The sequence below is a fragment of the Sinohyriopsis cumingii genome, chromosome 2 (assembly GCF_028554795.1).
Source record: "Sinohyriopsis cumingii isolate HCF-2022 chromosome 2, ASM2855479v2, whole genome shotgun sequence".
NCBI classification, from domain to species: Eukaryota; Metazoa; Mollusca; class Bivalvia; order Unionida; family Unionidae; genus Sinohyriopsis; species Sinohyriopsis cumingii.
In genome coordinates, this window is record NC_142962.1 from 135,838,621 (window position 1) to 135,852,652 (window position 14,032).

Below are 14,032 nucleotides of genomic sequence, written 5' to 3' on the forward strand. Positions count from 1 at the left end.
TAAAGAACAGTAATGCCTCGAAAGTGTGTTAATACCGCGGACAATTTTTGCTATATTTGTGGGGAAGTGACATTTGCCAACCAGAAGAAAAGTATCAATTCTCAAGTGAAGAAGGCATATCATCTTTACTTCGGATGCAAGGTTGGTGACCAAGACAAGCCTTGGGCTCCGCATATATGCTGTGCTACATGTACAACACAGCTTTCACAGTGGTTGAATTGCAAAAGGTCATCAATGCCGTTTGCAGTCCCAATGGTGTGGAGAGAGCCAAGCAACCACCTAAATGACTGTTACTTCTGCTTGGTTCCTCCTCTTTCCGGCGGAATAACGAAGCGAAAGAAGTCGAGAATAGTCTACCCAAACATTCCGTCTGCATTGAGACCAGTTCCACATGGTGAGGGACTTCCTATTCCAGAACCTCCAGCAGAATATTCTCTTGATTCATCTGACGAAGACAAAGGTGAGTCGACCTGTTCTTCTCCTGGTCCATCAGCATGCAGTGATCCAGATTTTCACTGTGGTGCATCATCAACCCCACACAGAATAACACAGGAAAAACTAAATGACCTGATTCGTGATTTGGACTTACCAAAGAACAAGGCAGAATTGCTAGGATCAAGACTCCAACAATGGAATCTTCTAGAAGAAGATGTCACAATTACTGCATATCGAAAGCGCCACCAGCAATTGGAGCCTTTCTTCAGAAAGGAAAGTAATCTGATATTCTGTTCCGATATTGAGGGCCTCATGAATGCTTTAAAAATCACTCATGACCCACAAGAATGGAGACTATTTGTGGACTCTTCGAAACTGAGTCTCAAGGCTGTGCTTTTGCACAATGGAAACATTCTTCCATCTATTCCAGTAGCGTATGCTGTCCACATGAAAGAGACATACGATAACTTAAGGCAGCTACTGAATTCCATTGAGTATAACAAGTACAGCTGGCACCTCTGTGGTGATTTGAAGGTAGTTGCCCTTTTAATGGGACTGCAGCAAGGATATACAAAATACATGTGTTTCTTATGCGAGTGGGATAGCCGAGCAAGGGAAATGCACTACATGAGGAAGGAATGGACTCACAGGCAGAATGTAGCCATTGGAGAGAAGAATATCCAACACCCAGCTCTGGTTGAGGCTCAGAAAATCTTGCTACCACCCCTTCACATCAAACTAGGTTTGATGAAGAACTTCGTGAAAGCCATTGACCGGACTTTGCCAGCATTCCGATACCTGCATGAAAAATTCCCTCGACTCAGCGAAGCAAAGATTAAAGAGGGAGTTTTTGTGGGTCCTCAGATTCGAGAGCTTTTCAAAGATGACCGGTTCAACAACTTGCTGGAAGGTGACGCGAAACAAGCATGGAATGCTTTTCGCCTAGTTTCTACAAACTTCCTCGGAAATGTTAGGGCAGAAAACTATAAGGAACTAGTAGAAGACATGTTGATGAAGTATAAGAAACTTGGCTGCAATATGTCTCTAAAGATTCACTTCCTTCATTCCCATTTGGATTTCTTTCCTAGCAACTGTGGTATTGTTAGTGATGAACACGGCGAACGTTTTCATCAAGATATCGCAACAATGGAACAAAGATACCAGGGAAAATGGTCCACTACAATGCTGGCTGACTACTGCTGGACACTCCTCAGACATGCTCCCGAACAGCTGTACAAGAGACAGGCGAAGAAATCTAAGATGTAGTCAATGACTTGATTTTTTATAGGTAGGCTATTACAGTTGACCTTTTACTATTGGAATGCATTTCGTTATGTAAACATTAATTTCTTGCAGATTACAAAAAAACTAGAGCCAATTTTGCAATTTGACTGTCATATTCGTGTTCAGCACATAAAAATTGATAAGAATTGACTAATTTTATTTCAGTAACATGACTTTTGTAAAAATTTGTTGTCCAGTGTAATCAAACACTCAAAAATGTTCTTGCTTGTTTGTAGATACTTTAACATGCATGCTGTACCAGAATTACCCAGTGCCAGTGAGAGACAGTAGTGGAACTACCCAGTGCCACAGAGAGAAAGTACTGACAATATCAAACCTACCAGTTGTGTTGATAAGTGACCTTACTCTTGGATAGCAGCAGAGAACCAACCAGTTATGTGGCTTATTCACACAAAATAATGGATGAAGGTAAACCATCTTGTATCAGTCTGTACCATGAATATTTTGTCTAATTTATAGTGTCAGTCTCATTCCTCTATTCAGAAAAACACTGTTCCATGACAGATAAAATAAAGAAATAAGAAATGCTGGGATAACTTATCAAGTTAAGGACAAAATGCTATGTTGATTACCTTAAACATGAGTTTTGTCTTTTCATCCAGCTCTTTGAAAATATCACTAGCCTCATCATTCGTGTCATTCAGTACCTGGCTGCTAGAAGAGGAAGAGGTCGACACAGATTCTGAGGAGGAGGAGGGGTCATAAAATGAATGCTCATCCCCACTATTTATGTTCTCTTCATCATCTTTTGATAAGTTTTTTTCATCAAACTCTAGAGGTTTCACTTCCTTTACGGTAAGCATGTGTATCGGACTCGGTACATTCTTTACGTTGGTAGTGCAACCTTCATGGGTGTACAGCATCAGTGACAGGACCTAAAATTACCAGAAAACATTATTTTCTTCCACAGTTCTGCAAACCTCTAAATTTAATTTGTATCTATTTATTAAATACACACAATCTGAGCTAATATGCACCCATTATTAGTTAAGGGTCATCAGTTCACTTCATTCCATATTGACACTTGCCATATATAGCTTGCCCAAACAGTATATTTAACAAGTGACAACTTGTGGATACTTGAGTTCCTGAACATAACAAGCAAAATGAAATGGCCACTGAAAGAGCTCATTATGTGGCCTGTTGGTTATTAAATATGGCGACTTGACTGATGTCAACAGCCATGATTGTAAAGGAAAACTGGTATATGAAAGGTTTAAAACTGAGAAACCAAATACTGTAAAATCGGTTTCTTCAATAATACTTACCCAATCAAAATACATGAGGATCATGTCCACTGTCATAAATAAGTCCTTCCTGGCTTGTTTTAGCAATAGAAATATTAAATTTTTTATCTGTTTACCAACGTGAAGTCAGAATGTGGTCTCTCCATGGATAGTGAGATTGGCACAAAATCCCATCAATCTGTCAGTTACTGTATTTACTGTATATATTGGGGCATGATAAAATAATAAGTTTTTCCATGTCCCAGAACTTATTGTGATTTTTTTTTCTTCACCTACAGCATGTGTCCCAAGATTTAGGAAATGAAATAAATTGTGTTCATTTTGCATCCCCACCCACCACAAGTCACAATCAAATAGATAAATAAAAGGCTTACTTGACAATTAAATGAAATAAACTAACCTTGTACTGTTCTCATTTATTCTCTTTCTTGTTCGATATGAGGAATTTATTAAAGGCAAAAATATATCCACAAACTCAGTGTTTGCAGGGTATGCATCTATAGTGTTACCACTTTTGTCAAATAAAATATTGGTCACTGTAATGAATATTGAGAAACAAATCATATTTGCTTGTCCTAAAAGGTTTGAATGTTATCAGGCTGTAAACTGGCTCCAGTAAAATCACAAAGAGTGTATTATATTCAGGTTAACAATATATCAATACCTCACCCAAAAAAATCATTCTTAGAAAATACATTCACTATGGGTACAAATGACAATCTTCTGTTTGCATGGGTTACTGAAAGCATTAATAAAGCCAAGTTATTAATGTGTAAACTGTTTACATTGCAGACCTCAATGCCCATTTGTAACAATTATGATTACAGATGGCAAACAAATAAAAGATCAGACTTAAATAAACACACCTTATAATGAGCAATAAATTCATTGTTTGAACTTACCGGTAGGATATCAAATACAAAGATTATCTGATTACAATGCAAGTTGTCCCAGAAAACAGACTTTGGATTCCCTTAAGCATCGAGACTTTTAAAAAAATACATATGTATATATAGGAGGCTGACAAAGGGAAGCCAATTTTGCTTTCTTTCTACCAGTATTCACTGGAACTTTGAAACTAAATGGAAACAATGGAACACTTTGGAAGAAAACTTCTCAAACATTTACCAAAAAAAGTGACAACTCCCATTCATTGTTATCATGTACATAGCATACATAAAGGGGAATAAAAATATAAAAATAAAACAAGCCATATTAAAGATCTCAGCTGTTATTGATAAGTCTGTAGAATGATGCTCAAGTAGTTAAGAGGCCTTGCCACTTGCATGGAGAAAAAGTCCATTGCCTACAGCTTGCATGGAGAAAAAGTCCATTGCCTACAGCTTGCATGGAGAAAAAGTCCATTGCCTCCAGCTTGCATGGAGAGAAAGTCCATTGCCTACAGCTTGCATGGAGAGAAAGTCCATTGCCTACAGCTTGCATGGAGAAAAAGTCCATTGCCTACAGCTTGCATGGAGAAAAAGTCCATTGCCTACAGCTTGCATGGAGAAAAAGTCTATTGCCTACAGCTTGCATGGAAAGTCCATTGCCTACAGCTTGCATGGAGAAAAAGTCCATTGCCTCCAGCTTGCATGGAGAAAAAGTCCATTGCCTACAGTTTGCATGGAAAGTCCATTGCCTACAGCTTGCATGGAGAAAAAGTCCATTGCCTACAGCTTGCATGGAGAAAAAGTCCATTGCCTACAGCTTCACCTAAGAGGCCTGTACATCGACCAAGAAAGTGTGCTAGAGAAAATGAGAAAGATCTAAAGGAAAATGAACCAGCTACAAAAAGAACATGAAACTGGAGACCCGAGCCAGGAGAGAGATGTTGCTTGTGAAAATGATGATGTCAGGCAAGGGCATTACAAGCATTTCACATTAAAGCAAAAGGAGGAAGTTGTAAATTTCTCAAAATTACATGGAATTAGAGTAACAGCAATACATTTCAAAATCCCCAAATCAACCATTGCACATCGATCAAAAACAGATTTTTCACAGCAGCTGAATGAATGGGGACATTTAGCAAGGAGTGGCAGACCAGCATCATATGGCAATGAGTTAGATGGAAAAACTGCACAGTGGGTTCTTGTCCAGCACAATCTGCAGACTCCTGTCAGTGTGGACACAATATGTGCTTATGCAAGGAATTGGTGTCAAGTGAGCATCAAGAAATTGAGTTTCAAGCCTGTAGGAACAGAGCGACAGGTTTTTTAAAGTGACAAAACATCATGCTTTGTTCATGGACAAAGATGGCCCAGTGTCTCCCAGAAGATTTGGAGAAGAAAATAAAATTATTCCATAAATTTGTAAAGGCAAGAAGAGAAAATGATTTCTGAAGATAATATAATTAATATGGAGGAAACTACTATGTACTTTGACCTCATTTCCCATATGAACTGTCGGTAAGAAGGGTGTTAAAAGTGAGAATTCGTGTGACTGGTGCAGATAAAAAGCATCTAACTTTAGTCCTTGCAGTTTCTGCAGCAGGAGATGTGTTGCCTCTAATGATAATTTTTTATGGCATGAGGGAGCTTAAAGATATTCAGGCACCTAAAGGATGGACTGTACGTGTGCAGGAGAAGGGGTGGGTTGATGAGAGGTGATGCAGCTGTGAATTAATGAGATATATCTTAAGAACATAGGAAAGGAATGAAGGCATCGAGACGGGGTAACATGGAACCAGCAGTTATACCAGGTGGATGCACCTCCAAGCTGCAGCCACTAGATGCCAGTGTAAATAAACCGGTCAAGTCTGACATGAGGAAAAGCTGGATAATTTTATTTGTAAAGCAGCAGAGGGCCTTTACAAGGAAAATGAAAATATGTCTCATATTAAGAGTGCCGACAAACAAACAGTTGTGTACTGGATTGTGAAAGCAGTCAAATCGCTTCAGGACAAGACAGATCTGATATGAAAAAAATTTAAAGTTTGTGGTATTAACAACAATTTGAATGGATGTGAGGAAAATATCATAAATACTAAACGTGATGAAAATGGCAGTGACAGTGAAGAGGACAAGTTTGATGGCTTTGAGCCTGAGGAGGTTGATTGGGTAATTAAGAATATGGACAGCTTGAAGTATGTAAATTAAACAACGTAGCGGCATTCAAGTTTGTTTAGCAGCATTTGGATTATGTCGGATACGATTGCTGTGCAGATAAAAGATTTTCAGTGTTGGAATTAGCATGTTTATCTATCACTCTTTACCATCACTATCTACCATTGGCTCAGTAGCTTTCATCTGTAAATCTCTCTCCATATATTCATCCATTTTCTCACTCTCTCATATTTTTATTTAAGTGCTAAAGATTTATGTGCCCATCTTGGTCATTACATTATGTATACTGGCCTTATGACCTATTTGCAATTCCAATACTGTAATCTTGGCACCAGAATCAGTTAACATTAATTGCAATGTATAGTGTCTGCTCTGATCATCCAAAGTCATTTTGCCAAAATAAATCCTGCAATGAGCAATAATGGCAAATAAACCTTAGCATGCAATGAGCAATAATGGCAAATAAACTTCAGCATTTCATCAAGAAGAAACTTTGCTGAAGTATAAATTAGAACATAAAAAGTTGAACTCGTTTTCATACATACAAATGATTCTTACCTGAGCTCTAGTTCTTAGCAAATTTGCAGTTAGGAAGAAAACAAACTGCACTCACAAAACAGTCTTATTAAACAGAGATGTAGAAATATTTAATTGGAACAGGCAATTCCTGTGTTACTAACATGCTTCCCATTTTTTAAAAACATTTACAGGCTATGAATAAAACCAAGCCATCTACATGTAATCATGACTTACCATGTCCTTATTTCATTATTCCTCTTGGCTGTAGCCAGAACAGCACAATAAGCTTTTGTACTGCAGGTGAGTCAAGATAGCTCTAAACATTGATCCAGAAGGTTGTTTTATTCAATTATGCCATGAAAAAATTCTAGCTAGACAACGGAGCCAAAACCTTTCGTTGAAGCAAGTCAAATTAAGTTCATAAGAAGGTCAAAGAGGTCTTTTTTCTGGCCAATATCCTCCCTTCCATGAGGTAAATACAGATCTAAGGTTGTGAAACAGTAGCCCTTAATAGTGATATTAGCTAACTTTTTGGAAATGTCAAAGGGGGAAGTTAGGTTTTGAAGAAATGTTTCCATTTCCACCATTGTGACAGAAATTCTCCACTTCTCCCATTAAGCTTTCAAAATAGTAAGCCTTTTGCCAGAGCAAAACTGTCCAGTACTTGTTCTGAAAACTATTTTCTTTTGAGGGCTTTCTTGATATGAGCCAAGCTTACAGATTCAGCATCTCCGGGTACAAATGGAAGGACTGCACTCACAATTGTTGAGCAGGAGGGAAGAATACAGAATATTTATGTGAACATCTGCTGCCAGGTTCAGTATATTGCTGCTCTATAATTTTTTCCATATGAGGAAGCAATGTGGATTATACGGCACTCTAATTTAAATCCTCAAGTTTTGCAAGACTTGTGAATCATCCAGTGGGGGAAAGACATGCTGTACATACTCACTAATAAGTCAATGTGTTTTACTAAAAATTTTATTCCTGCAGAGTATGGGTTGTCTTATATGCATGACATACAAAATGTTTCATAAATCTATTGCAAATGTTTGAAATTCTAGATGTTTGCATGTACAAAGTGTTTTATAAATCTATTGCTACGGTTTCAATTTTGAGATGTTTGCATGTACAAAATAGTGTCAATTTTTAAAATATTTCCATGCTGCTATTTGCATCCAGATATGTATAAATGGTATCACTGTGTTGATCTGTTTCATTACAGTTATCATTTATACAATACTGGTATGTACAAGTTTAGGGTGATTCTAATAATTTGAAATCATTAAACTAACTATTACCCACTGCAAAGTGAAGTGTCCATGAATGTTGTTTACCATGGATGTTTACTAGTAGGTATATTTCTTCTATTATCATGCAAATCCAAACAACTTCTGTTTCTGTTATGTTTTGTATCCTGCTGTATAAACAGTGTGTCTGATCCAATAAAAAAGTTTTGATTTTATTCATATTTGCATTTTGATAACCCAGATCTACTCCCAAAGTGATAATTGATTAGTTATCTGCCAGTACATATGATCCAATAAGCCCCGGCTTGTAATGACAGCACCCACTTTTCCAAATAATAATTCTTTGATTATATTAGGATCATTCGAGTGTACTATTTTTATACAGCATGTGACCTATGATAGAATTCATGGATTTACCACATAATCAGATTTCATTACACAAACATGGACAAAATAAAAGTTCTCAATTTATTTGTGAAAAATTCCACTCAGTAAGATATCTGCATTCATTTTTGCTCTGTTGTCGTCTTTATCATCCATTCATTCATTTTGGCTTGTTTATTTTTCTGATGTTCTATTCCAACTCATTCACAACAAGCCACCCTTTACAGACAGATTGAACTGTGAAGTTCACCTTTACTTAAAGAAGTGTAAAAGAGAAATTTGCTTTTTGCAGCATTACATGGGGGAGGGGGGATTTACAGTTGAATTGACTTATAAATGAGTATATACAATAAGCTACAAGACATTTCCTGTTCAATTGACCAGTCAGATTTTGTACAGGAGAGACAAAGGATGGGAGCTTTGCATTTCACTCAGTCACACAAAAGTCTATGAGAGGTCAAATCCAATAGATGCACATTTGCCTAAGAGCCATTCACTATAAATCTGATGAGTCCAACAGGAAGTTGAGTCACTGCTTGTGATGCAAAAGAGTTGGACGTGGAATTGTTGGTGATGACACTATCTGAGCAAATTGTTGGTGATGACACTATCTGAGCAAATTGTTGGTGATGACACTATCTGAGCAAATTGTTGGTGATGACACTACCTGAGCGAATCCTAACTGGGTGGCAGATATCTGGAGACTTGTTTCCCCATACCTTCTGATGTAATTGAAGACAGTTGATTTGTCAGACAGAAAGGGCATCTCTGCCATGAATGAAAGGCGTACACCATGGCCTTCATTCCCAGGAGATTACTGAGCAATTAGTGCTCCAGAAGGTGCCAGGTCCCTCTCACTTCTAGGAACAAGGGCAGGGGGTGGTCATCAATGCTATTATTCTGGCATCTGAGTAGATCGTGATTTCAGGCAGTTGCCTGCTATAAGCCAAGGTCCTCCCAATTGGTCAGATGTAACCTCTTATATCACCATCATATCTTAATCATTTAATCAATAATGGCATGACTGGCCACCACTGAGACAGAAGGATCAGTAAGTTGCTCAAATTGAAATGATTCACTATCATCCTGAGAGACCCAGCAGATGACAAAATTCCCAGGTTAAAACTGATTCTCTAAGTGAATGGCAGACACCACCATGATGATTTCAAAAAACATTCTTAAGAGCAGCAGATTCAATTCAAGAGGATTATAAATTCCATGCCCAAATAAATGAAATTCTGGAATGGAAAGAGGTTAGATTTCTCCTTGTTGATAAGGAATCCATGGCAAAGCAACACTGAAACAAACAAAAGTATGTCTTGATATAAAAATGATCTTGTCCTTTTGTAGAATGTTGACCTGGTAATATGATGTCATAGTTGTGACATGATTGTTAGTAATTCTCATAAAAAACTATGGGAGTGACATTCAGTAAGAAACAGAATGCCCTGAACAAGATGTATGTGAATGTCATGAAGACCTGTGAATGGGTATGTGAAGGTATGCATCCTGAAGACCAAGGCTTACTGTGAAAACATCCTCTTGAACAGTTTTGAGAATAAATCTCAATATATACATTTTTAACCTTGTGCCTGAATGAAAAGGATAATAAGATCCATGAACAGATGAAATTTGCCATTTGGTTGGTACCTAGGAAAATGTCTGGATATGTCTGCACCAGGTACAATCTCAACTGTTCTTTTCATAACGAGATTCTTGTTTCTTGCAGCACTTTACATGGGTCTCTTCAGGCCTATTTATTGAAGGGAACTGTTAATAATGGGGATCCATGATCTGAAAGCCCCCCAAAATAGCAAGGCAGTGTCTCTCCCATTCAGTAAAAAAGCTATTAATTGTTCCTCCCATTGGAATGTAAGAAAGGAAGCATAGGCAAAACTATTTGCTGATGGCTGACCAGGAATGAAGATGAGATGAAACTGGCCCTTGTCTCCCTTGTACTTAGGCATCAGTGACCCATGGGAAGTGGGTCCTCATGGAGATAAAGGGAATGGAAGTGGCATTCACATTTTGCATGCTGTTGGGACTCCTTTCTGTTTCTCTAACCTCTCTTAAAAAATGAGGGCTGGGCACTGGGTTGCTGGGCCAGTTAAGTTTGCCTTGTTGGTGGTCTGTTGCACTTGGTGACGGTTATTTCAAAGACAGAAGATGTGGAAAGAAATGCATCTCATTCTGCCAGGTGAAGAATAACAGATGAAGCTATAGCAATGGGTAAATGAGTGTTGAGCTAATCCATTAGCACATTAGCCATATGACTCCCAGGTGTGAGTCTCTGTGGGGTACTTGACAAAAGGCTTCTGGCTATATTCAGATTGAGGAAAGAAAAACAGCCTGGACACCAAGCCAAATACAGGTCATAATGATGCACCAATTTGAAGCAGATATTGCCTCTGATGGAAGGATTTCCAATCCATTTGCAAAGAGGAATGTTTAACAGTCCCAGGCCGACCATGTACATGTCCATAAACGAAACTATATGACATGAGTATTTTGCATTATGCCGGGTTAAATTGCTGGAAACTGCCTGTGCAAAAGGAATGAATCTGTTGACACTTCGTTGTTGAAGTGGTCTTTGAAAAGCAACCAAGTATGTCAGCAGCTGACCAAATAAAGTAGTTGCTTGAGGAAATGACCCAACTGCAAAACTTAACCAAGCTTAATATACAGATAGATTGACAATGGCAACACTGTATGCCCCTACTACTGCCATGGTGGGAATAAATATGTAAAATAAGTCTTCATGGCATTTATTTGCCCACTGGGTTACCTGAAGTCAACAATTGAACCAAAGATCTCATATTCTGGTCACCTCAGGGCTCTTTCAGATCAGGAAGTATTTTTTTTTAATAAGCATCATATAAAAGCAGTGGTTCCCAAACCCTGATTTGGGTCATGAGGAACCTCTGGAGGATTGCAGAGGGTCACCAGGATTTTTTGAGGGTGGCAAAATGTGGAAATGGAGTCACGAGGCTCAGAAAAACAATTCTATTCAGGTTATGGCCAAAAAAGTTTGGAAACCGCTGTATTAAAAACAACAGTTACAAAACAAAAAGTTGGATACACATGACCAAACTTAAATACAGCAGATGGCAATAAATTTATGAATTGAACTTCATATAATACAGGATTCATCACAGCATGAATAGCTATAACAAAGATGGTACCTGACGTACTGATGCATTATGTCATACAGGATTCATCACAGCATGAATGGCTATAACAAAGCTGGTGCCTGACATACTGATGCATTATGTCATACAGGATTCATTACAACATGAATGGCTATAACAAAGCTGGTGCCTGACATGCTGATGCATTATGTCATACAGGATTCATCACAGCATGAATGACTATAACAAAGATGGTGCCTGACATACTGATGCATTATGTCATACAGGATTCATTACAACATGAATGGCTATAACAAAGCTGGTGCCTGACATGCTGATGCATTATGTCATACAGGATTCATCACAGCATGAATGGCTATAACAAAGATGGTGCCTGACATACTGATGCATTATGTCATACAGGATTCATCACAGCATGAATGGCTATAACAAAGATGGTGCCTGACATACTGATGCATTATGTCAAACAGGATTCATCACAGCATGAATGGCTATAACAAAGATGGTGCCTGACATGCTGATGCATTATGTCATACAGGATTCATCACAGCATGAATGGCTATAACAAAGATGGTGCCTGACATGCTGATGCATTATGTCATACAGGATTCATTACAGCATGAATGGCTATAACAAAGATGGTGCCTGACATGCTGATGCATTATGTCATACAGGATTCATCACAGCATGAATGGCTATAACAAAGATGGTGCCTGACATGCTGATGCATTATGTCATACAGGATTCATCACAGCATGAATGGCTATAACAAAGATGGTGCCTGACATGCTGATGCATTATGCAACTGCAGACATGGATCAATGCTGTTTGCAGTTAGGTGTATACTGCATACCAAGAAAAAACTAAAAAAAAACTTTATAGAGGTGTTAGTGAACTTGTTCTGGAATTTTTTATTTTCATTTGTTTTAGTTACTGTCTTTCCTACAGCACTCAGCTTGCAATAAACTGCTTAAAGTCTGAAAATGCTGGGGTACGTGTCAAAGAAATAAACATCATAAGAGTATACTTTATTCCCCTCATCTTGTTGGCAAAGTTGCAAAGAATGAGAATACGATTCATCTTACATTCTTATTTATGCCACAATATTTGGACATCATTTTGATCATAATTACCGTAAAAATATTAATAAATGCAAGAGTATACATGCATACAACCATGAACTAATGATCCAAACTTAATGAAACATCCAGTTTTATTTGGTAAGAGCAAGAAATTCATGTTTTTGTTTTAAATATGAAAACAAAGTTGTTGATCATTTTCAATATGAAATTAGAAGCCATATATTTTAAGAAACCATAAAAAACAAAATCATAAATCCTTGTAAGCCTATGTAATTAATGTCTGTCATTAATTTTTGAAACTAAATTATAAAAATTTTATGTGAATGGTTTAATAAATATTTACAAGATCAGGTCCAGCATGTCAAGCCTATGAACAAAGCAATGCTATAAAAAAAATGTAGCCTTGAACCCCCACAGTAAAATGGCTTAAGTAAGCAAGGATGAAATTGTTTTAGCTTCATAATGATTCATCATATGCATGAACAAAATCCATCAAGGAGTTTGGAAAATATAAGCAAGGAGATAAACATGCATGTCAAAGAATGAATTGTCTAATCTTTATAATCAATAATCCCAAGTATGAAGAAATTCCATCGAGGGCTAGAAAAATCCATAACACAAATTTTATATTACTGTGACCTTGATCTTGATCTCTTAGGTAAAAGGAAAATGTTAGCGATGTTGTAGAATGAACTGTCTTTGCTTCATAATGATTCAGGCCAAATATGATGAGAACCTATCAATTGATTTGGGAAATATATGCAAATGAAAACTTTACGAAAAACCTTAACAAACTGTAGATGATGTTTGCAGCAACAAAAGGCCAATATTTCACTACATTTCAAAATAAAATAATATTTTAGGATCCTTAATAATTTCCTCATTCAATTCGTTAATTTTACAACAAAAAATTCATAAATAACTAAGCTTATAAATTGTATAGCTAATCATGCACTGTATCATTCAGAAATTGAATTTCCTAATGAAATTCAAAAATTTTAAGCTTACTAAAATGTTTTATTTGCAATACCTCCAAATCCTTCAGAAGCCATTGCTGACTGAATCCTGTGCCCTTGCTGGAAATGTATACCAGACACTGAATAAAGTCTGGAGAGTGAAGTCCCTCCATGGTACAGTTTTCAGGAACTTTCAAGCTGTTGTTGAGCAACTTCAGGCCAAGGGATAGCACCCATAAATTCTCCACACTAAGTTCTTCCTCTAGAGCAGAAAAAACAAAATTGTTTTACACTGCATATTTTCACAATTTAAAAAAAAATGAAATGCCACTATTTCATGCATTAAATGTCATTTGTTTGGAGAAAATCTTTAAAATGTAGATGATTCATGCTTTTTCTTGAACAAAATATATATTGCCAAAATATATCTTTAAAACAAATGAAGACCTTGACTGTCCACTATTACTGGCAGCATTACCTCCCTTGATTAAGGCTGATTGATTTGTGCAGTATGTGGTCACAACTTGTGTTCAGTAACTGAAAAGAAGGGCTTAAACATAATGTTTGCTTAATCATCAGGGCCAAGATGATTGACTGAGAGAGAAAGAAGAATACTGGAAATGAAATAAGTCTCCCTTGGTCA

General features: G+C 37.3%; 1 protein-coding gene across 2 annotated transcripts in view; it reads right to left on the minus strand.

Annotated features, from left to right (window-relative positions):
- Positions 1 to 14,032, minus strand: part of LOC149805902 (zinc finger ZZ-type and EF-hand domain-containing protein 1-like) — a 260,238-nt gene that overhangs the window by 47,668 nt on the left and 198,538 nt on the right. For both annotated transcript variants that reach the window (XM_089950657.1, XM_089950656.1), the window contains exons 65-66: positions 13,464 to 13,651; positions 2,313 to 2,615 (exon numbers count right to left, since the gene is read on the minus strand). In XM_089950657.1, coding sequence (XP_089806783.1) covers positions 2,313 to 2,615; positions 13,464 to 13,651 — 491 coding nt within the window. The remainder of the gene's footprint in view (positions 1 to 2,312; positions 2,616 to 13,463; positions 13,652 to 14,032) is intronic.